Here is a 24,121-nt window from a genome sequence, read left to right on the forward strand (position 1 = left end):
AAAAGGAGTGAAAAGTAATTCTTCATCTCTTTCCAGACCCCTGTCCATTGCAAGAGGCAGTTGCTGCTAAGAGCTTATAAATTTCCCCTGCATTTTCTTTTTAGGTTTCCTTTAGCTGTCACCCCCTAGGGTTCTGGAATAGAATTTTGTCTGCAAGCATCCAGTTCCCACATACTTGGGATCTGTATCCCTGTCTCCCAGCTTTGGAGCTTCTTAGGGAAAATCTGGGGATAATTCATCTAGATCAATTGTTCTCAACTGGGGTGGGGCCAATTCTCCCCTCCTCCAGGGAATATTTGGCAATGCCTAGGGACATTTTTAATTATCATAACTGAAGAGTGTTATTGGTATCTACTGGGTAGAGACCAGGGATGCTACTAAACATCTTACAGTGCACAGAACAGTCAATAAAGAAAAATCTGGCCCAAAATATCAGTGGTGTCATGGTTGAGATGGGTCTGCAACCCACAGGTTGGGATGCCCAGGCCATCATCTATAACTTCTTGTGCAGTGATTAGTGCCCTGAGACTCTGAGAAGATGGTCAGCCCACCTGGCACTGGCAGCTCCAAGATGAAACCATGGAGTTCCGCACTCAAGACTGGGAGTCAGGAGAGAGTTAAGGTTCTTCATACAGGAAACGGAACTGACATGACAGGCTGAGATAGACCCACACGACTGACTGATGGAGCCCACCTGTGGTTAATCCTGCAGCAGCTCCCTGTGATTAACTAGGACTACAGGGGCTGGGCTGGGCTGTGAACCACTAAGAGAGGGATTTTGACTGAGACAGATTGGCGTGGCCAATTGTCAACGAGAAAACACACGGGCAAGCTAAGAGGCGATAGCCCAGGGACAAGACCTTGGTTGCATCCTAGCTCTGCTATTCTCTGGCTGTGTAACCGCTCTGAACCTCAGTTTTCTCTTCTGTAAAACGGAAATATGAAGGTTAGTGTAAGGATTAGGAATAATATCCGAGTAGGGGGATGAACTGGGCAATACTTAGCCCAGGTCTAAGTCTGATATCTCCAACAGGCATTAAATGTGCCCAGAGGAAGGGAAACTACCTGTCTTGTTCTTTTCTATTTCCTTGGAGCCCAGCACAGAGTCAAGCACAAAGACTCAGCTCATCTGTATTATGCATTTCATTAATAATGACAGTAATGGTACTTACATAAAATAAATTTTAATAGGTCTTCCATTTGTGGGCCTAACCCTGTGATAACTGGTTGTGTCAGTCAGGGTTCAACCAAAGAAACAGAACCATTCGAAGCTTTATATTAAAAGATTTCTCACAAGGCATTGGCTTTTGTGATCGTGAAGACTAGATAGGCAAGTCTGAAATCTGTAGGGCAGACTGTCAGGAAGAGCAGGCTGGAATTCTCTGGCATGAATGGAAGCTGCTGTTCAGAAGCAGAACCTCTTCTTCAGGGAAGCCTCAGTGCTGCTTTTAAAGCCTTTCAACTGATGGAATCAGGCCCACCAGATGATCTAGGACAAGTGCTCTTACTTAAAGTCAACGGCTGACTTCAATCGCATCTACAAAATACCTTCACAGCAATACCTAGATTAGTGTTTGATTGGATAGCTGGGGTCTTTAGTCGGGCCAAGTTGATACATCAAAAAGACCATCATGTTATACTGAATACCCTTGATTATACACTTTGGATGGATTTATGCTTTATTAATATGTATCAATAAAATGGATTTGTTAAAAAAAGAGACAATACTATACAATAAAAAAGTTATATTGGTAAATTTGCTTAATCTGTAGTAATAAAAAGCGTCAAATTGTGAACTTTTAAAATATAATGCTATATTTAGTTTGAACAGACTCTTAGGAATTTTTGCATCCATATTTGTGAGAGAAATTGGCTATAGCTTTCTGTGCTATCTTTATCAAATTTTGATATCCAAGTCTATCCCCTGGGGTAGTTTAAATAATTCAAGGATAATGTTGATGATGATGTTTAGAAAATCAGATAGAACTGGGCTATTAAACCTTTTGTTACTATTAATATTACCTTTATTAAATGGTAGATCTTCACAAGCTATTCTTTTCTGAAAATGGATAGAAATTTATATTTTCATAAAAATACCAATTTTCTTTAAAATTTCCTGTTTATTTTTATAGAGTGGAGCATATACTCTTTGAAAGCTGTTACTTTTTTGTTTTCATGGGGCTTGCTCATTCTTAGTATTATATATTTTACTTTTCTTTCTGTTGGAGAAAAGGGGGTGTTCAATGGGACACGGAGACTGATGGCAGGAAGAAAGTTTATTGGGAAACTCTCCCAAAATCGGGGTTCTGAAGAATAGCCTTCAGCACCCCTGCCAGCAGGCAGAGGTCTAAAGAGAGACTTCAGCCTGCTTCTGGAAAGGGGGGATTTGAATTTACACAGTACACTGCTAGGCAGGGAAATGATAGTTGGTGGGAGGGGGGTGAGGGTCCGAGTGAGGTGCAGGGGCCAATAGGAAGCCCTAGAGGTGACTATTTTCTCTGGTATGGCTAGAGGGTAGTGGGTTAGGGAGTTATGTTTTCTTGGAATGCTAGAGGAACAGGTGTTGCTCTGATCTGCAGGGAGTGAAGGTCTTTGTCTCACTTTACTCCCTTTTTCTCATGGTTTCTTTGTTCAACCTTTGGGGAAGTGCCCTGCTTTTGGGCTTATAGAGCTGGGGCAGGGGGGACTTGTCTTTTCTCAGTGCATGTCAGGGGAACTGAGAAATAGCTTATTACTGAAAACCTAGTGAGGGGAAACCTCTAACACTTTCTTTTTGTTTTTCCAGAAGGCTATAGATTTTATTTTTTAAAGGGTCGAGTTTTAGAAAAGCTTTCTATTATGTTTGTTATTTCATTAGTTTGAATCTTTATTCCTTTTACTAGATTCTACTAGTTTATGTATTGTTTTTCCAGTCTTCTTCTCCTCCTCTTTCTTAATAGCAATACTTCCAATAATAAATATCTTTAAGACTATAAATTGTCCTCTCAGAAATTTGTTAACCCACATACTGGGACACAAAATGATCTATTTTTTAATAAATTTTCATTTATACCTTTAAAAAAAAAGAGCAACACAGTAGTGTACACATATTTTCTAATCCCAAATCCCTACAGACACACTATGAGGTAGACCTTATCCCTGTAAGTTAGACTTTCTCCACTGTAACTCATATATGACCAGGTCTGCTTGGGCCAAATATAGCTCTTACTGGTTCTGCTTCTTTAATTGATTGAACCCTCACTGACACAGCCACCTATCACAGGGTTAAGGCCTACAAATGGAAGACATTTTTAAAAAATATTTTATGTATTTATCATTGCTGTCATTATTAATGAAATTCATAACACTTGTACTGAGCTGAGTCTTTGTGCTTGGCTCTGTGCTGGGCTCCAGGGAAATAGAAGAGAACAAGACAGGTGGGTTCCCTCCTGCTGGGCACATTTACTGCCCGACTGAGATAACAGATTTAGGCCTGCGCTCGCAGACAGCATGGTGATGATGGTGGCCTCAGAGACCCACCGGGAGACTGGGCTGCAGCTGCTGAGACTAATTCTCCCTGGGCTAGGGTCTGGCTTCCCAAGGCTCTCCCCACGGGCTGAGTATGGCTGGAACCTGGGACTGTGTAATAATAAGGGGCAGCTCTGACACTGTGACTCAGATAGAGATTGGGTGCCCGGACCGTCCTTGCGTAGTCTATGACCAGCTGGTACCCGTGACCTTGACCTCAGCTTCAGGGACCATGACTGATTGAGAGCAAGGGACTATAGGTAGTGGGTGTATTTCTGGAGGGAGGTATAAAATGCATAGTTTAATGAAAGTTGTCCTCGAATCAGGAACTAAAGCGAGTAATTAAGAGCAGCAAAAGGAAACCTTTGATGCGGCGGAACCTGCAGACGCGGCCCGTTCTTCCCGCGACCGAAGGCTCCCCCGGACGGCTTTCATGGTAACTCCCAGCCTGCGCCGAAGCGCGAGAATTTCCGGTGCGCTTCCGTGGTACCTGAGGCGTGGGGCAAAGCGGGAGCCGGTGAGTACGGTTTCCTGGCCTCCTTTCTCTTCTCTGTTTTTGGAGTCTGCGTGACCGGGGCCACCCCTCTTTCCGACCTGGGGCCGCGGAGGGCCTGAAGTAGGCCCACCTCGCCTGGGCGGCCGCTTCTGGGTCTGTGAGCCGGGTGGTGGGATGCTGGACTCTCTGGAGGCCCTACTCTCTATGAAGCTGAGATCCCGTACGCCAGAACCCTGGCACACGGCGTAACTTAGGTTTTTTGTTTGTTTGTTTGTTTTTTGTTGTTATTCTTAACTTTAGAGCTTGGGGTCTCTGCCCTATCTCCGCGTGACTTCGGCCAAGGACTTTCCCCTCACCGGGACTTTGTTTCTTGTTTACAAAATAGAGATCATAATTTTACTAAATAAGTGTTTACCGAGCGTCTAATATGTGCTAGGGATACAGTGAACAAAATGACTTAAACCTCTTGGAGGTGACAGTCCTCAATCAAACATGCAAAATTGCAACCGTGATGTGTGAAATGAAGAGGTAGGAGTGTCTCACAGGAGACCTCACTTAGGTTACTCAGGTCAGGAGGCTTTACTAAGAAATTGGCTATAGCAGTGAGATAAGAAAAATTGTTTCCAAAGTGGGGAGGGAAGAGTATTCTACCTAGAGAAAGCCTTTAGTAACCTGTCTTAAGGAGACCAGTGCGGCTGGAACAGGGAGCTTGGAGAGGAACATGGTATGAAACCAAGCTGGAGAGGTTACCAGGAGCCAGACCGTTGCAGGCTTTATAGGCCATAATAAGAGTTTTGGTTTCCCAAGAGCCACATGGAAAGCCACTCAGAGGGTTTTAAGTGTGAATGGGGCATGATTAGATTGGTATTTTGAAAAAAATTACTGTTTTATGGAGAATATTGGGTGAGGAATGAAGGTATCTTGGATTAGGCAGGTGGTGAAGAAAAGTGGATGAATGTGATTTTCGGCATTCCTGGATGTGAAGAACTCACTGGGCTGTAATTAAGACGGGTTGGTAGGCTACTTTGAAACCTTTTCCCAGCATCTCCTCTGTGCCAGGCCATGTACTGGAGGTAGAGAGTCGAGAATTACAGGCTGGTGGGATTAGAATGAAAGGTATTGTTATTATCAAGGAAGAACAAACAGATGCCACAAGGGGGAATGGATAATTGATTAGCAATTTAAGTACCTTCAGGGTTGGGGATAGAAAGATGAAGATACAAATTATTTTGGGCAGTGGTTTTCAAACTTTTTTGGCTGTAACCTACACTAACAAATACATTTTTCATGCATACAGTTTCAAAAAACAATATTTATCCTTGATACTGCTGATATCCTCTGATTTAAAGAAAATTGTTAGAAACTGCTGGTTGAGATCTTTTAAATTTGATTTCATAGCCCATTAACGGATTGTGAGCTGCAATTTTGGGGGAAAAAGGCTGGTTTTGAATGGCTTTTGGATTAAGAAGATAAAATATGCTCTTAAAATTTGGGGGAAAGTATTGGTCTTCTTTTCCCCACTTTTATTTTCTTTGGTTTGTTTTAAGGGAAAAAAATAAAAGGTATGCAGGATTAAACAGACAACTGGTTCTTCTGTTTGTGAAATTTGGGGGTCTTGTTTTATACCTCCAGCTAGATTGTAAGTGCCTAAAAAAGGACAGTGACTGGGAAACGGACGTGACCCAATGGTTAGGGCGTCCGTCTACCACATGGGAGGTCCGCGGTTCAAGCCCCAGGCCTCCTTGACCCGTGTGGAGCTGGCCCATGCGCAGTGCTGATGCGTGCAGGGAGTGCCGCGCCCCGCAGGGGTGTCCCCCACGTAGGGGAGCCCCACGCGCAAGGAGTGCGCCCCGTAAGGAGAGCCGCCCAGTGCAAAAGAAAGAGCAGCCTGCCCAGGAATGGCGCCGCCCACACTTCCCCTGCCGCTGATGACCACAGAAGCGGACAAAGAAACGACACAGCAAATGGACACAGAGAACAGATAACGGGGGAGGGGGGGGGGAATTAAATAAATAAATTAATCTTTAAAAAAAAATAAAAATAAAGTTAATAGTTGATGCTGTGCCTGTTTAAAAAAAAAAAAGGACAGTGACTGTCTTAATCTGTGGATGTTTCCTTTAGTACCTGGCAAAGATCCTGCCACAGTACAGGCTTTCAGTGAATATTTGTTGAATTGAATAGGTAGGTGTTTTGGGACTAGCTAATTTAGTTTAAATTAGCTCATGTTGGAACTACAGAGGTTTTATCAGTATATCTTCATTGGTAGTTCAGAGGTGGATGAAATAAGCTGATCCTAGGCCTACAATACCACTTGAATCCATTCTGGGCAATTGGTCCACGGCTGCCTTAGACTGTGGGCCTTTTGAGAAGTTGTTTTACTCCCTGGACTTTAGGTGTTTGTGAATAAAAGGAAAGAAGGAGTTGTGGTTTGAGAAGCTCTCCACTCACCAAACCTTTTGTGAATTTTAAATACTGAGTACCCCCTTCTCCATAGTATCCTAATTGCAACCTTCTGTCAATTTCTGAGCCTTCCCTGAAGCTTATGGAAAATTAGGTATGTACTTGTTTAATCCATTCAACTCTTGGATTCTCCAGCGATAGGTTTTAGTAAGAGTTGTAGTTTAAGACAGCCCGTCCAGGTTTTCTCCACTCTCACCTTCTGTTTTAAGAGAGAGATCTGAGTGCAGATCTTCAAAGTGGACAATTGAAAGAATACTGACCTGGAGAGCATGATACCAGGTTGTAATTTGCATCCTTGTGTCACCTTGAGCATAGCACTCCTCTTTAACTGATGTATTTCCAGCTATGAAAAGACTGTTCCTGCTCATTAAATGAAAACACAAAAATCCTCTTCTATCTGAACCTCACTTCCCTCTTCTGTAAAATGAGGCTCATAATTCCTTGCCTGCAGGGTTGTGGATAGGCTGAAGGGAGGTAATTATGTCGTTAGTATAATTCAATATCTGACCCAGAGATGGCTCAGCAAATGAAGCTTCCTTCCTCAAATTCTCTTTAACACCAATTTCTTTTTCAGCTGTTTTGAAAGGCAAGAAGGGCTCTCCTTTTGGCCACCCACCACTGGCCCGCATGGCCACCATTCAGATGGATCCTGAGCTTGCCAAGCATCTTTTCTTTGAAGGGGCCACCGTGGTCATCCTGAACATGCCCAAGGGGACAGAATTTGGCATTGATTACAACTCCTGGGAGGTGGGTCCCAAGTTCCGGGGTGTGAAGATGATCCCACCTGGCATCCACTTCCTCCACTACAGCTCTGTGGACAAGGCCAATCCCAGGGAGGTAGGCCCTCGTATGGGCTTCTTCCTTAGCCTGCAGCAGCGAGGGCTGATGGTCTTGCGCTGGAATGCAGCCCAGGAAGAGATGGACCTGTCCCCAGCCCCAGAGGCTGAGGTGGAGGCCATGAGGGCCAATCTCCAAGAGCTGGACCAGTTCCTGGGACCTTACCCATATGCCACGCTCAAGAAGTGGATCTCACTCACCAGCTTCATCAGTGAGGCCATAATGGAGAAGCTGCAGCCTGAGAGCCGACAGATCTGTGCCTTCTCAGATGTGCTGCCTGTGTTCCCCATGAAGCACACCAAGGATCGGGTAGGGCAGAATCTACCCAGCTGTGGCACTGAGTGCAAAAGCTACCAGGAGGGCTTGGCCCGGCTGCCTGAGATGAAGCCCAGAGCTGGGACGGAGATCCGCTTCTCAAAGCTGCCCACACAGATGTTCCCTGTTGGTGCCTCGCCGGCAGAGATAACCAGGCACAGTATGGACCTGAGCTATGCTTTGGAAATGGTGCTCAGCAAACAGTTCCCTGGCAGCCCCCAGGATGTGCTTGGTGAGAAGGAACGGGGCTCTTGGGGGTGGGCGGAGGGATTTCAGAATAAGGAGTACATCTTGGGTTATCTAGTCTAGTGGTTCCTACACCTGGTTAGGAAGCAGTCTTATCAGTATAATTGTTAAAGATAAAGATGCCCAGGCCTTACACCTGGAGACTTTGATTCAAAAGGTCTGGAGTGGGGCTTCAGCAGTCTCATGTATGTATGTGTGTATGTATGTATGCATCCATCTATCAATCTCTATCCATCTGTCTAACAAGTAAGCACCCAATGGAAACCTGATGTAAGCACTCCTATATTTGGGAGTCACAAATATAGGCCAGACCCCAATTTCACAGATTACTGTCCATAGAGGGAAAGAAAGTGGTCAAACTGAGACTGGAGCCCCAGGCTCCTGGTTCCTGAGCCTAATCTGTTTCCTAGTAGCTTGCCCTCTGCCTCTGTTTCCACGTGATTCTTTGAAAATGTTGGTCTCACTACTGGTTAATACCAGGCCAGTCATTTTTAAAAAGAATTGTTATACTTTTTTACTGTTGGATTTTTCCTTATTACATTGACAGTATATGTTCATCACAGAAGAAAAATAAAAATCACTCCAAATCTCACACATAAAAATAAGCTTTTTTTACATTTTGGTGTATTTACTATCAATCTTTTTTAAAATATATGTCTGTATTTCATTTTAGTCATTTTCCTATTTCTGTGTATTTCCTTTTAGTCTTTGTTCAGTTATCTATGTTTGTGTGAATATATAAGTTTTTACAAAAGTAGGATTAAAGTATATTTTATAGTCTGCTTTAATATCAGCATTTTTGGGTCACCTTTAGTGGTTGTTTGGTGTTCCATAGTTTATTGAACCAGTCCAGTCCTCTGTTGGTGAACCTGAAGATGTTCCTATAGATTATAACTATCTAATGAGCACCCTCGGTGTACTTGCACATACATTTAGAACTAGAATTGTTGGATCAGAGGGTACATGTTGCCAGACTGCCCTGCAGAGAAGGGTTCTCAGCCTTGTCAGCAGATGGGTGAAATCTCTTGCTCCTCACCTTTGAGAGCATTGGGCATGGTGATTTAATACAAGCTTCTTCCTACTGTATGGTTGAAAAATGACATCTTGTTTCAGTTTATATTTCTTAGATTACTGGTGACAGCGAACATTCTTCATATCTTTAACAGCTGTTTGTATTTTTAACTTTTACAAATTTTCCAGGTAATTTGTATATTTTTCTGTTGGAAGGTTGGTGAGAAATTGGAATATAGGACTTTTAAATTTCATTGGCTTAGCTGAAAAAATGCGATATTTCAACAGGTGCATATTTAATACATTAGATAGTATTTTCAGTAAAGGAGTGACACATGAAATTCTGGCTTAAAAATGAACAGAAATCCACCTTTCTACCTCTTAAACATTTCAGTTCTTCAAAGTATATCTTGTAAAAAATCCTGTTACAGGGATAACTTGCAATCTATATGACAGCTCTTTGAAATGATTTCTGATCTCATAATTTAATTTTAGACTAGGCCAGAAATACATGAATTTAATGCCCTAAACTCAGAGAATAAGCTCTTTTTAGTTTCACAGACTAACCAGGCAAAGTCAACTAAAGAAGCAAATCCTTAAGAAACAAATCCTTAACTTCTGTTATACAAAGAAAATGTGACTATATTTTAAAAATATTGTCAGATATCCAAAATCCTTAGACCAGGTAGCTATCCACATGGATCAAACTTTGTTCCAAAAGCTTAGGAATAGGGAACTAGTTTTGCTAGGTCTCTGGAGGTGACAGATCAAATGCCATGCAACTTGTATTTGGTGTTGAGTGCATCTATTCCTTATATGGCCCACATATATGTATACTACAGAAGCCCTCATTAAATTTACATCTTCCTTTGAAGCCAGAGAGAATAGCTGTGATCACCAATGGATCTGTGACAAGATGCCTAGTTGCTTGCCCAGGCACCATGGCTCAGGATCATCAGATGTCTTTGAGACAGGCATCCCGTGGAAACATGGCACTAATAACTATATTTAATGCATGCTATTGTTTGCCAGGTGTTATTTTAAATGCTTTATGTGTACTATATTGACTCATTTAATCTTCACTACAACTCTTGAATAAGGAAATTGAGGCATGAACAGATTAGGTAACTTGTCCAAAGTAACAAAGCAGCTAAGTAGTGGAGCTGGGATTTGAACCCAGGCATTCTGGCTCTAGAACCCATGTTCTTAGCACCAGTCTTCTAGAGAGAAAATCATAAGAGACCTCTGTTAAACAAACTAAAATGATCTGACTGGCAGGTTAACCCCTTGAAAAAGTATTCATGAATTTTCCTGTTGTATGAGGCTCTAGAACTGTTCCCACCCAGTAGCATTAGATATGTGACCTTGGGCAAGTCCCTTAAACTCATCTATAAAATGAGGCAAACTATCTTCCCTTGTGGAGTTCAGCTGATGATTATGTGGTATAATGCAACTTTTCCCTGACCCTGGGACGACCATCTGCTTCAGAATATCCTGGGGAGCTTGTTAGGACTACGGATACTGATGCCCCATCATCCATCCTCAGTCAGAATCTGGGGATGAGGCTTAGGCAGCTTTATTTTTAGTAAGTTCTCCTAGTAATTCTGATGGAGAACCAGGTTTGGGATCCACTTGGCATAATATCCATGGACACATTTTGTAAACTTTAAAAATGTCAGGCAAATACTAAGAGTACTTCTTTTCTTACAGTCTGATTTTACAGAAATCCAAAGCTATAGTTTGGTTTCCTGTGGTTTAAATTTTTTTTTCCTGTGGTTTAAATTTATAGCAGTTCAGCAAACATTTGTTGAGTACTTGCTAGGTGTAAAACCCCATGTTAGGCTCTGCAGGAGTGACAAAGATAAAAAGCTCCTCTTGCTGAGGTCCAGTAGAATTGATGGCCTTCTGAACAGCCTAAGGTAGGGTGAACACAGTGCAGAATTAGCTGGTCCTTCTCCCACTCAGGATCATTTCTCCTCCCTGCTCCTTTCAGGTGAACTCCAGTTTGCTTTTGTATGCTTCCTGCTGGGGAATGTGTATGAGGCATTTGAGCACTGGAAGCGGCTCCTGAACCTTCTCTGCCGGTCAGAAGAAGCCATGGTGAAGCACTGCTCCCTCTATATCAACCTCATCTCCATCCTGTACCACCAGCTCAGTGAGATCCCTGCTGACTTCTTTGTGGACATTGTCTCCCAGAACAACTTCCTCACCAGCACCTTACAGGTGAGCAGTCTTTTGACTGATACCCATGTGGGTGAAATTTAAGGCAGGAGTATGTGAAAGTACCCTCAGGAAGGTTAGCTTTTTGGTTTTTTGGTGTTCTTCTAAGACCCAGAGGTTTCCTAACTTCAGTTTCTTGATTTTAGGGTGATTCCTATTTCTCGCTCTCCTTGATTAGTAAGCTCTTTGATGCCACAGATGCTCTCTCTGTATCACCCTCTCACCACCTCTGGAAAAGGGCCTAACACTGAGTTACTTGGAATTTAAATCACCTCCACCCCTTTGAATTACTCAGTCAAAACCATTGTTCTTGTTTCCTCTGTAGCCATAAGTTACTGCAACCCAGTAGGGCAGAGTTTTGAAGATTGTTATTCCCAGTGAAACATCTGCATCTCCTTAGATCTCATTTAAGCATTAAAGTAACTTTGATTTCTGTTCAAACAAAATGTGCCCGTTTCTGCAGATTCTCTGACAGAAAAAGTGAAATTTGCTTTTAATTTGGCAATTAAATTTTCATTATGCGTGGTAATTAAGGAAGATGCTTCAAACAACTTAAAATCTTCATCCTGTGCTATTTCCTCCCTTTGCAAACAGATTAGCTTCCTCTATGTGCTTGGGATTGCCTCTGTCATTCAACATTTTGTAACTTTCTCAAGTATAGAAGAGGCAGATTCTGCAGGCTGTCAATTTCCGTCTTCTCCCTGTGTGTGAGACCCTTTGTGGCCTGCACCATACAAGGTGGAGCTAAAGCAAGGAACATATATTCGCTCAGTACCTGTCAGGTATCATGTTACACATGTTTATCATGTCACATAGGTTCCCTCATTTAGTCTCTGCAACCTTGTAGGGCAGAGAGGATTATTCCCATTTTACAAGTGAGAAAACTGACTTAGAAAAACTAAGATATTTACTCAAGATCTCACAGTTAGTAAGTGGCAGCACCAGGATTTGTAGCCAGACTTGAGTCTTGGTTTAGTACCTGTGCTTATGGCCCTGTGTACGGAATACAATGTGGATTCCCCCAGAAGGATCCTTGGTTGACATTAGTGGAGACACCATCCAGGGCCTGCCTTCTCAGAGTTACAGAACACTTTTCTAAAACCAGCTTATTTTTGGCAGAGTCTCTGTGAGCAGGCTGCTGACATAGAGCTCTGTCAGTTGGAGGACTTGTGCTGACCAAAAGGATGAGTCAGTCAAGCTGATGGCTTAAGCCTGGTATATTCTACTTCAGAAGAGTTTTAAAACTGTCCTTTTTGGGAAACGGACTTGGCCCAGTGGTTAGGGCATCCGTCTACCACATGGGAGGTCTGCGGTTCAAACCCCGGTCCTCCTTGACCCGTGTGGAGCTGGCCCATGCGCGCAAGGAGTGCCCTGCCATGCAGGGTGTCCCCCGCGTAGGGGAGCCCCACACGCAAGGAGTGCGCCCTGTGGGGAGAGCCGCCCAGTGCGAAAGAAAGTGCAGCCTGCCCAGGAATGGCACCACCCACACTTCCCGTGCCGCTTACTACAACAGAAGCGGACAAAGAAACAAGACACAGCAAATAGACACAGAGAACAGACAACCGGGGGAGGGGGGAATTAAATAAAATAAAATAAATCTTAAAAAAAACAAACAAACCTGTCCTTTTATTCGTTCTTTTTTTTTTTTTAAGATTTATTTTTTATTTATTTCTCTCCCCTACCCCCACCCCCAGTTGTCTGCTCTCTGTGTCCATTCACTGTGTGTTCCTCTGTGTCCGTATTCTTGTCAGCAGCCCTGGGAATCTGTGTCTCTTTTCGTTGCGTCATCCTGCTGCATCAGCTCTTCATGTGTGCAGCACCACTCCTGGGCAGGCTGGACTTTGCTTTGCACTGGGCGGCTCTCCTTACAGGGCGCACTCCTTGCGCGTGGGGCTCCCCCACGCGGGGTCACCCCTGCGTGGCAGGGCACTCCTTGCACACATTAGCACTGCGCGTGGGCCAGCTCCACATGGGTCAAGGAGGTTCAAACCTAGGACCTCCCATGTGGTAGGCAGATGCTCTAGCCATTGAACCAAGTCCACTTCCCTATTCGTTCTTAATATAACAGAGAAATTCCTTTTTCCTTTTTTCTTTTTCCTTCCTCTGAGGGCAAAATCTCCCCCAAAGTTCCAGGTTTGTGGGTTGCAGAACTGTGCAAGGAGGGATCAACCTGCTAACTTGCGGTGACTGCAGCCCGCGGCCATGATGTGCCACCCTGGTGACGTGAGTTAATGCTGTCACACAGACCTAGGAAGGCCATACTGTGTGTCACTGGCTGTCCTGACCATTGTCAGCATCACTGACAGCTGAGCTCTAATTGCCGAGGCTTTGTTGCCAGCAATGAATTACAAAGCAGAAAGGGCCCAGCTGGACTGATAGATGCCCAGGTGGGGTATGCAGAGCTGATGGTTGGAAAAATTCTGTCTTTGAACTTTTCACCAAGAAAATTTAATATCATTGTTTGGAAAAATCCAAAGGACAAATGCCTTTAGAAAATATATCAACACATTTTTTAGCTTCCTTTTTATACAGCATTCTACTGAAAGTGTTAAGGAGCATATATGTGTTAGCTAGGATTTCTACCTCGAGGGATTTGTTCATTGATTTACCAGGTATTTACTGAGCATCTGTTCCAGGACTGGAAATATGGCCGTGAGCAAGACAGACAGAGTCCCTGACTTGGAACTTATATTTTGGCGGGAAAGTAAATAAATAAATTAACCAAATAATTCCAGACACTGATAAATATTTTAAAAGGCTAATCCTACCTTTAGAACTTTTTCCGTAGCCCAGGCCTTTTGGTCTCATCGATTGCATCAGACTTTATCAGCCTTATAACTCTCTCCCAGGCTCCAGGGTTACTCCTGTCAGTCCATCCATCTCCCACACTGCTACTTGAGATGCTGTTCTAAAATACAGCTCTGATGCTATTTCCCTGGGATTTCTCCATGGCTTCTCATTTCCTAGAAAATTAAAGGCCCAAATAGGTCACAAAGTCCATTCTGATTTGGCTGCTGGCTGATTCTCCAACTTCTCCTTACTCTCCCCATTTTCCCTCTTCCACTCCAGTGACAGTGGCCTCTGTGCAAGTTCCCAAACATGCCATGCTGTTTGACCATGTGTGCAGTACAGTAATATTAATTAAATTCACAATATTGTGCTACTATCACCACCATGCATTACCAAAAGTTTTTCATTGCACCAGTGAGAAACTACACCACCACCAACTCCCCATTCCATCCTGTCCCCCACACCCTCCCACATCCCCTAGCCCATAGTTAGCTGTATCTACTTTCTGTCTCTCAGAATTTGTGTATTGTAGGTGTTTCGTGTAAGTGAAATCATATAATATTTGTCCTTGTGTGTCTTCCTTATTTCATTCAACATAATGTCTTCAGGTTCATCCATTTGTCGCATATGACAGAATGTCATTTTCACAGCTGAAGAATATTCCACTCTGTATATAAGCCACATTTTGTTTATCCATTCATCTGTTGATGGACACTGTGTTGCTCCCACCTTTTACTGTTGTGAATAATGCTGCTGTGAACACTGCTGTACAAATAACTGTTTGAGCCCCTGTTTTCAGTTCTTTGGGATATACTTGGAAGTGGCATTGCCAGTTCATATGGGGTTCTATGTTTAATTTTCTGAGGAACTGCCAAACAGTTTTCCACAGGACTGCACCATTTTACATTTCTTTCAACATGTACAAGGGTTAGTATTTCTCCGTATCCTTGCCACACTTGTTGTTTTTTAGTTTTTTAAATAATAGCCATCGTAGTGGCTATTGATGTTGAGCATCTTTTCATGTGTTTATTGACCATTTGTATATCTTGTTTGGATATTTCGTGCCTTTTTGACTGAACTTGCGTTTCCCTCTGCCTGGTAGGTACTTGCTCATCCTACAAGATGCCCTCAAATCATCCCTCTGTGTGAGGTTGTCCCTGATCTCTCTTTCTCTCGTTTCTGTACTATTAGCCTGCCTTGTACTTATCATTTTTATATTTGTGTTGATTGTTTTTTCCAAAATTAATGTACTGTCAGTCTAACCTCCCCGCTGGCCCATGAGCTCCTTTTAAACGAGACCTTTTTTTTTTTTTAAGATTTTATTTATTTATTTCTCTCCCCCCCCCAGTTGTCTGTTCTCTGCATCTGTTTGCTTCGTGTTCTTCTTTGTCCACTTCTGTTGTTCTCAGCAGCACGGGAATCTGTGTTTCTTTTTGTTGCGTCATCTTGTTGTGTCAGCTCTCCATATGTGTGGTGCCATTCTTGGGCAGGCTGAACTTTCTTTCGCGCTGGGCGGCTTTCCTTATGGGGCGCACTCCTTGCGCATGGGGCTCTCCTACGCGGGGACACCCCTGCATGGCACAGCACTCTTTGCACACAGCACTGCGCATGGGCCAGCTCCACACGGGTCAAGGAGGCCCGGGGTTTGAACCGCGGACCTCCCCCATGTGGTAGACGGACACCCTAACCACTGGGCCGAGTCCACTTCCCGAGACCTATTTTTTGTTCATGTGGTTATTTTCAACATTTAGTACTAGGCCAGATATGTATCTTGGTTTGTGTTATCAAGTGTTTTAAGATGGATGAAGTACACAATTTCTGTGGCAGTGTAAATTGATGACCCTAATACTGTAGGTATAAACAAGAGGCATTAGGAACACCAAAGACAGAGTGGTTAATTCTAACTGGGATTGAGATTTGAGGGGATAGAGGATCAGGAATGACTTTATGCGAAGAGGGGTTTTGACTATGAGCTTGAGGCATGACTGAGACTTCAACAGCCACAGTGTAGAAAAGGATATTACAAAACTTTTTGCTTTTTTAATGGAGGGTCATTGATGCTGCCTTGGCAGTGAGACTCCAATCCCACGGAGGCACTCAGGGTATTTGTGAGTGAATGAATCAGCCCATAAAAACCTTCCTCAGCGAGCCGCCTGCTCTCCCCCCAGGTAGTCAAGTAAGCAGAACTGGCTTGCTTTCTTACTTAGGAGCTTAAATGGCTACTCACCCATGGAGAGGGACTGATGTTTGTATGTGTAAGCACTTAAAGACAACCACCGTAAGTTGTATGAAATCAGCCACGTAATGGCCTCTGCTGTTAATTTTTTCCAGTTTTCCCTTGTGAGTGCTTTTTGAATAGATGCCACTGGTTTTTACAAATCCTTTGGATTTGGCATGAATAAAAATTATTTGTTTTACAAAAATAGATGCAGTTTTAAAATTATTGTTCAAAGCACTTTAAGTCACCATAATTTGTTTAAAACCAATGAAAGGATAATCTGAATTTAATAATATTAATATATTAGAAGGTGAGTTATGTACAAAATAAGAATTCTTGTGGATTGCATAGCATATAGCATATAGTCACATAACCTGTGTGTGTTTAATACTTTTAGTCACAATAAATATGATTTCCAGTTTCATTTCTTGCCAATATGATAAATGCCACTGTCCATTTTTAACTCTTAAGGGAAAACATGGCCATGATGTCTATGTATTTTTATCATAACCTCAGCTGTGATAAATTTCACTTACCTATTCCTACACCTCCTACCATCAGCTGTCACTTTTGTGTGCTTGCTGGATATTATTGTATTTGGCACTCACAATATCAGAATTAGCAATATTAGAAGTTAGGTGTATAACCACATTTTTCAGATGAAAAAACAGGATCAAGAGGGGTCACACAATTTTCCCCAGGATCACAGAACTAGTGGATAGCAAGGCTAAGCTTTGAAGTCTAAAGCCTGTGATAGGCTACCGTATCTGATTAGCAGCCCATATGAAACACCCCAAATTCTTTAAACTGATCTCAGAAGATATGATTCCTAGTGCTTTTCACCTTCTTGGTCATATTTATGAAGTAATAATCTTGCTTTTAACACTACTTCCTTCTTCTGCAAGTGGAAATAAAACTTTTCTGCCTCTGATTAGTTTCATTTTAAGTTCAGTAGTCATTTGGAATTGAAAATTTAGGAATGTTCATCTTTTTGATCTAGCCAAAGAATAGAATAAAATAGTGACCCAGCTACCACCTTGATATTTTGAATTTTTCAACATGTTCTGACTCAACTCTATTTAATTTGGGTTAAAAAAAACCTCTCACATTTATGACTAAAGTAATTTCCAGTGTTAATAATACACAGACTTCATGGTTAAAGTATTAACAGCTTTTTGTGTCTGAGGAAAACACCCTGTGTGTGCGCTTTTTGTTTTTGGATAAATGCAGTTTGTGGAATGTTATCCTGTTTCAAAAGTATCTTTAAAATATACAAGATTAATTTGCCAATATTAAGATGACTCAGTTCTCAGTTATGTTAAAAATATGTTTATTTGTTTTCACTTAATAACATAACCAGATCATTAAGTTTTCTGAAGAAGGCATAAAATTAATCTGTAAACAAGAGAAAAAGCAAGTTATTTTTTTGAGAACTAGGTACTATCTAAACAACTTCTTGGGAAACGGACTTGGCCCAGTGGTTAGGGCGTCCGTCTACCACATGGGAGGTCTGCGGTTCAAACCCCGGGCCTCCCTGACCCGTGTGGAGCTGGCCCATGCACAGTGCTGATGCGCGCAAGAAGTGCTGCGCCACGCAGGGGTATCCCCCCGTGTAGGGGAGTCCCACGCGCAAGGAGTGCACCTGTAAGGAGAGCCGCCCAGCGCGAAAGAAAGTGCAGCCTGCCCAGAAATGGCACCGCCCACACTTCCCGTGCCGCTGATGACAACAGAAGCGGACAAAGAAACAAGACGCAGCAAATAGACACAGAGAACAGACAACCGGGAGAGGGGAGGAAATTAAATAAATGAAAAAAATATATATTTTCTGAATTGTAAGAAGCTTTTAAAAATATCAAGTTTTTATTTTTTTATTTTTTATTTTTTTTTAAAGTTTTTAAAACTGTAGGGTCAAAATAAATCAGTGGATGCTTGGGATTAGGGCAAGGGGAAGATTTGACACCTAAGGGGCAGCACAAAGGTGTTTTTTAGGGTGATGGAAGCGTTCAGTGGTGGTGGTTTCACAAGCCCAAAAAGGCCTTAAAACACTTAAAACTTTACATTCCCCAAATGTGTGTGTGTGTATGTGTGTATCTTCATTATGGTAGTAGTTGCATGGATATGTATGTTTGTCAAAATTAATTGAACTTGTAAAACAGGTAAGTTAGATTGTATGTAAATTATACCTCAATAAAGTTGGTTTTTGGAACCTGAGAGGACGTTCCTTGGGTCATGGAGGTCTGCAGAGGGCACAGTTCCAGAAGCACCTGGTCTCTAGGCCCCTTGGCACCCCAGAGGGCAATGCTGAAAAAGAAATATCAAGGATGTATTAAGTCTATAGCAAGATAAAAAGAAGGCTCTCTTGTTGAGGAAAAAAGGATTTAACAGATTTTCCTATTTGGACTGGATCTTGCTTAACATTTATCATCACTGCATGCTGCAGCATATCCAGCGTCCTCATCTGTATTATGGGAATAATAATTTTGTGTCCTGCCTCCCAGGATTGTAGTAAAGATGAAATTGGCTAGTGTCTAAAAAGGATAAAGCACTTTTTAAATTAGAAGCCTTATTTTTTAGACAGAGGGCTTCTGTTGTATCATCTGCCTCTAGTTAATTTTACTCCCAGCAGTGTTGGAGAGGGGTGGGGAGAGTGGGTGATGAGCGTGGGCCCAGCTTGTACCAGCCTCTCTCCTGGCCATTGCCAAATGCAGGTTGGTCCCAATGTCTCGTCGATACCTGTTTAGTGAACATCCAGTGGGTTCTGCCCTGGGCAATATACTATGTGGGATACATTGAAGACTCTTTCCCTACACTTGAGAGGCACAGATCACCATGATGCAAGCACAGTGTGATGAATGCTGTAAGGAGGTGCAGGCACAGTCCTGCGGGGAACACAGAGGTTGGAGCACTTCATTTCAGCCTGGGCTTTTATAAGAGGTATGTCACAAGGAGGTGGCTTGTGAGCTGGCAGCATTCAGGGGCATGGTAAGAAAGTCGTCGTCTTCTTCCCAAGATGAGTCCTTTATTCTGTCCAGCACCATCATATCATTATCAAGCAACTACTTTGTACCAGGCACTGAGTGAAAATGAACCAAAAATGGGTTTTCATAGACCTGTAGTCTTCTTGATTCTTTTGTTCACTAAACATCTACTGGGTTATGGTTTTATTCAGACTCTGTTCCATGGCTGTGGAATGTAGATTTGAAAACTTTGTGTGTTGTTTTTTTTAAAAGATTTATTTATTTTATTTAATTCCCCCCCCCCTCCCCCGGTTGTCTGTTCTCTGTGTCTATTTGCTGCATCTTGTTTCTTTGTCCGCTTCTGTTGTCGTCAGCAGCACGGGAAGTGTGGGCGGCGCCATTTCTGGGCAGGCTGCGTTTTCTTTCGCGCTGGGCGGCTCCCCTTATGGGTGCACTCCTTGCGCATGGGGCTCCCCTACACGGGGGACACCCCTGCGTGGGGCGGCACTCCTTGCGTGCATCAGCACTGCGCATGGGCCAGCTCCACACGGGTCAAGGAGGCCCGGGGTTTGAACCGCGGGGTTTGAACCTCCCATGTGGTAGACGACGCCCCAACCACTGGGCCAAGTCCGTTTCCCAGATTTGAAAACTTTGGAGTTGCTCCTCATCTTTTGGGAAAGTCAACAGTCAATGACCTGTTACCTTCCTGAGACTGATGCTGTGGTCAAGGAAACCCTAGGCACTGGGAGAGCACAGAGGAGCACATATTCTAGCCTTGATCTGGGAAGGTGTCCTGAAAGAGGTCATGTCTGAGCTGAACCTTGGGTCACTAGTAGAAGTTAGCTAGGTGAAGGAAGAGAAAGCAGGATGTAGAAGAGTGTTATAAGCAGAGGGAAAACATGTACCCATAAGTCAAAGAAAGAGGCAGTAGTGCATGTTTGGGCAGGTCCTCAATATGGCTGGAAAGGAGGGGCTGTGTAGAGTAGTACAATTTACTGTGTAAGGAGGGGGAACAGGAAGAGGCTTTGGCTAAGTAGCCCAATGGGCTTCCCATGGCCTTTGGGGACAGACCCATGGGTGTGCAGGGCTTCAGGAGCAATGCTGTTTGATACCAAGGCTTCTCTGCTTCCCATAACAGCCTCCTCCCCAGAATTCAGCCCTGCCTCACATTCAGCACTCCAGGGCAGGCTCCATTAGCTACCGACAGATAGGTTGCCAGCCCCAGCTCTCTCCACTGCCCTCTCACCACTGAGATCACACAGACCCTCTAATTAGTTATTGATCTGGCATTTTGTTGTGGCTGTTCTCCCCACTGCTTTGTTTAGTTGATTCCCAAGTTAATGAAGCCAAATTCTATATCCACCCCCTCACCTCTTCCACCACCACCCCCATCACTTTTGTCCCATCTACCACTCTAACAAAATGGCTCCAAAAAAAGACTACTGAAAATGAGCCCCACCCCTCCTCCTAACAGAAAGACATTGGAGAAGGAGGTGGGAGGGGTTGCCCTTGGAATCTGCTGCAGAATTAGACTGTTGCCTTTGTCGTATCTTCTGGGTACCCGGAATCCTTCCGTGATAGTCTGAAAACCAGCCGTGGCAGGAGGAATATGTGTATCAACAAGCTTCTTCTACTGTCCTGCGCCTGTGTCTAGGGGTTAGTCCTTCTTAGCAGGTGGAAATTCTGGGAAAAAACATTCCTTCCTTTCTGGATAGTTTGATCCAGTCATTTAACTCCTCTTAACCTCAGTTTCCTTAACATAGGCATTCTAGTGTAGCTTCCCAGGACTCTTGAGAATCCTGTGGGATACTCTGTAAAACTTCTTTGAGAATAGTAAAATAGTATAAGAAGGAAAAGTGGATTTTCTGTTATTCTTAGGAATGGGTGAGATCTAGGACAATCTGGAATGGGGTTTCAAATGTAGAAAAAATTGCTGTTCTCACCCCCTGTACATGTTTGTATTAGATGAAGCTGAATTAAAAAGAATATCAAAGACAGTTCTTAAGGGGAAGAAAAGTCTCAAACTGGCAACCTGTGGTCCATTTAGAAGATTAGAGCAGCAATTCAGCCTCATTGGCTTGGGGTCTGGAACATTACGGGCTCCAAAGTCTTATAAGCCCCCCAAATCTTTCTTGGTACCAGTTGGTCTAGCTACTACCTCATCCACTGCTCTACCCAGGTGCCAGGTAGAACCCCTGTGGGGCAGGGCTGGGGTGATGGCCCTATTGGCCTTGTTCTCAGTGGGGACATCTCTGCCCAGTATAATAATTTTCCATTCTAGTCCTGTCCCAGCTGGGTTTGGACCTTTTTTCTTGGTTTGGGGGGAAGCACAGCCGGTGTCCTGGGCTTATGCCAGCAGCAGCTGATCTACCCGCCCTAGAGAGATGAACACCATGAGGAAATTTCCACAGCTTTCTCGGCCCCCACTGTGTTCTCAGGAGTGACTTATACTCTGTTCTCCGTAGGTTTTCTTTTCCTCTGCCTGCAGCGTTACCGTGGATGCCACCCTGAGGCAGAAAGCTGAAAAGTTTCAAGCTCACCTGACCAAGAAGTTCCGATGGGACTTTGATGCAGAACCTGAGGACTGTGCCCCGGTGGTGGTGGAGCTCCCTGAGAGTACTGAGACCAGCTAACTCTGGGAATGCTCTCAGCTGTGGGGAAGTCCCTTCTCACATGCCTGCAGTCCTGGCCTCTCCATTCCCCTCTTCCTATACTTGGACCTGCCAGAACAGCAGTCCCATCAGGTTCTACACGACTGGAGCCACAATTCCTTCCTTCACCAATAAATAAGTTCCTTTAGGTCAAAAGGGGCTGTGTCTATCCTGAAGGCACATTTGTGGGTTCCCATCAGCCTGGTGTTGGTGTTAATCGGACTGCATTTCAGATGGGCTCTTACAGAAGCTTCTGAGAGACGCCTACCTCAACAGCAACCTAATTCCTTCTGAATAAGAAGGGAAAAAAAGCCCAAGAGAACTGATTGCTTATTCCTTAGGATGGTTAGAAACTAAGAAACCCTGAACTGGCCAGCAGTTCTGAGCTGTCAATTGGTGACCTTTTCAAAGTTAAACAGAGTAATGGGGAGATGAGCCAGAATTTCTGTCTGCCCCTTGTTGACTGGAAGTGCATCACAGAAAACTCAGGGGCCCCAGATTGGGAAGGGGGTGTTTTAGTTTGCCAGCGGGCTGCTAATACAAAGTACCAGAAATGGGTTGGCTTTTATAAAGGGAATTTATTTGGGGGTAAAAGCTTATACTTTCAAGGCCGTGAAAAGTCCAAATTGAGGCACCATGAGAGGTGCTTTCTTACCAAAGTCAGCTGCCATGTGTTAAAGCAAGATGGCCACTGATCTCTTCCAAGATCTCTGCCTTACTACAGCTGTCGGCAAACCTTGTCTCTTGAACTGCTCCCTGGGTCCAGCCTCTTGGGGGTTTCATGCTCAAGCAGTCCTCTAGTCCTCTCTCACATGTTAGGATCAAATATGGCAGCTTCCTTTTCCTCTGTTCTATGTGTCTCTTTCTGTGTCTCCATTTTTATCAGACCCAGCAAGAGGGCGGAGACTCAACCTGAGTCATACTTCACTGATGTAGTCCAATCAAAAGCCCTAAAGGAATCTTGTCAAGTAATCTAATCAGAGAGAGAGAGAGAGAGAGAGAGACACATACACACACACATATACACACACACACACCGACTGAATTTAATGCAATCTCTAGAATAGATTAGTTTAAAAACATAATCTTTCACTTTTTGAGATTCATAAAATACTGTCAGACTGCCACAGGAGTAACAATGACGACATTTGGGCTGAGTCTGATAAGCAGTTCGCTTTGGTTTTCGCTGTCAAAATCCCCTCTTCTGTTCAGAGGTCCCAAATGGTAATCTCCTGAGATTGGTGTAGGCCCTGACCTCAGGTGCCTCACTGGTGCCATGTATCACCTATCTGCTGTATTCTGAAGCCTCAGACCCAGAAGTGGGACTTGGAAAACCTCCTGCATATCCCATGACTATTTTGGATGACATGGAAATTCAACAGCAAAAAGAAAGGTTCTTGACCTGGGCAGGCTTCTTCGGCCCTATTGAAGTTCTGTGCCATTACTTTTGGAACTCTGGAGATGACCTGGTCAGCCTAAATCTTCCCAGGATTGCAATGGAACTGTCAGTGATTGGAGAAATTAATGCTTACAGTTTCCGAGGCATCCTGAGGTCATGCCTATCATGTTGTGTGGGCAGAGTTCCATCTCTAGACAGGCACACTGGCCCTGAGCTCCCACTGTAGTACAGAGCCCTTGTGCCATTCTTTTCTAAGACAAGGGCTCACAACCAGGTTTTTGAATGAGGATCCCTGCTGGTAAAGACTTTTGGTTCCACTTGTTACCTTGGAGATGTTTTTCCAAGAGCATAATGTACATTAAAGTCTTTGAATTGAGACTGAATCCCCTGGTGTGAATCTCTCTTGCAGTTAATCTGCCCAACTCCCAGAGCAGCCAGTCCACTCTCCATAGACTCATATCTCCTCCCTTCTGAGTGCCCAGGAGACCCTGGCCAGCTCATCACTGGCCCTCTGCAGTCACCGGAGGAGGCAAGCAGCCAGGGTTGTCTCATGTTAGCAGTAGGGCGACCGAGACAGGGAACACCCCAAAGAAGGAATGAGGCCCTGTGTCTTCATAACTGGCGGTTTCACTTAGTGTAAATTTGCTATTTTCCTCCCCAAAGCCCACTCACTAGAACCTGGGGAGCTTAATAAAAGTGCACATTCCAAAGGAATGGGGTGCTGATGCATGCTGTAGCACGGGTGAGCCTTGAAAACATTGTGCTACGTGAAAGAAGTCAGACACAAAAGGCTACGTATTGTGTGATTCCACTTAAGTGAAATGTCCAGAACAGGCAAATCCATAGAAGCTGAAAAGTAGATTACTGGTTGCCAAGGGCTGAAAGGAGTGGAAGTGGAGAGTGTCTGCTAATGGGAATGGGGTTTCTTTTAGGCGTAATGAAAATGTTCTGGAATTAGGTGGTGATGGTGGTTTTACAACCTTGTGAATATGCTGAAAACCACCAAAATGTAAA

At 43.7% G+C, this 24,121-nt stretch overlaps 1 protein-coding gene across 1 annotated transcript; it reads left to right on the forward strand.

Annotated features, from left to right (window-relative positions):
• The first annotated feature begins 3,918 nt into the window (after nucleotides 1-3,918).
• Nucleotides 3,919-23,490, forward strand: AAR2 (AAR2 splicing factor). Its single transcript, XM_058287028.1, has 4 exons — nucleotides 3,919-4,024; nucleotides 7,038-7,847; nucleotides 10,866-11,095; nucleotides 21,523-23,490. The coding sequence occupies exons 2-4, from the start codon at nucleotides 7,091-7,093 to the stop codon at nucleotides 21,688-21,690; spliced, it is 1,155 nt and encodes a 384-aa protein (XP_058143011.1). The 5' UTR covers nucleotides 3,919-4,024; nucleotides 7,038-7,090; the 3' UTR covers nucleotides 21,691-23,490.
• Nucleotides 23,491-24,121: the final 631 nt, after the last annotated feature.

This window comes from Dasypus novemcinctus, chromosome 24 (genome assembly GCF_030445035.2).
Source record: "Dasypus novemcinctus isolate mDasNov1 chromosome 24, mDasNov1.1.hap2, whole genome shotgun sequence".
Taxonomy (NCBI): domain Eukaryota; kingdom Metazoa; phylum Chordata; class Mammalia; order Cingulata; family Dasypodidae; genus Dasypus; species Dasypus novemcinctus.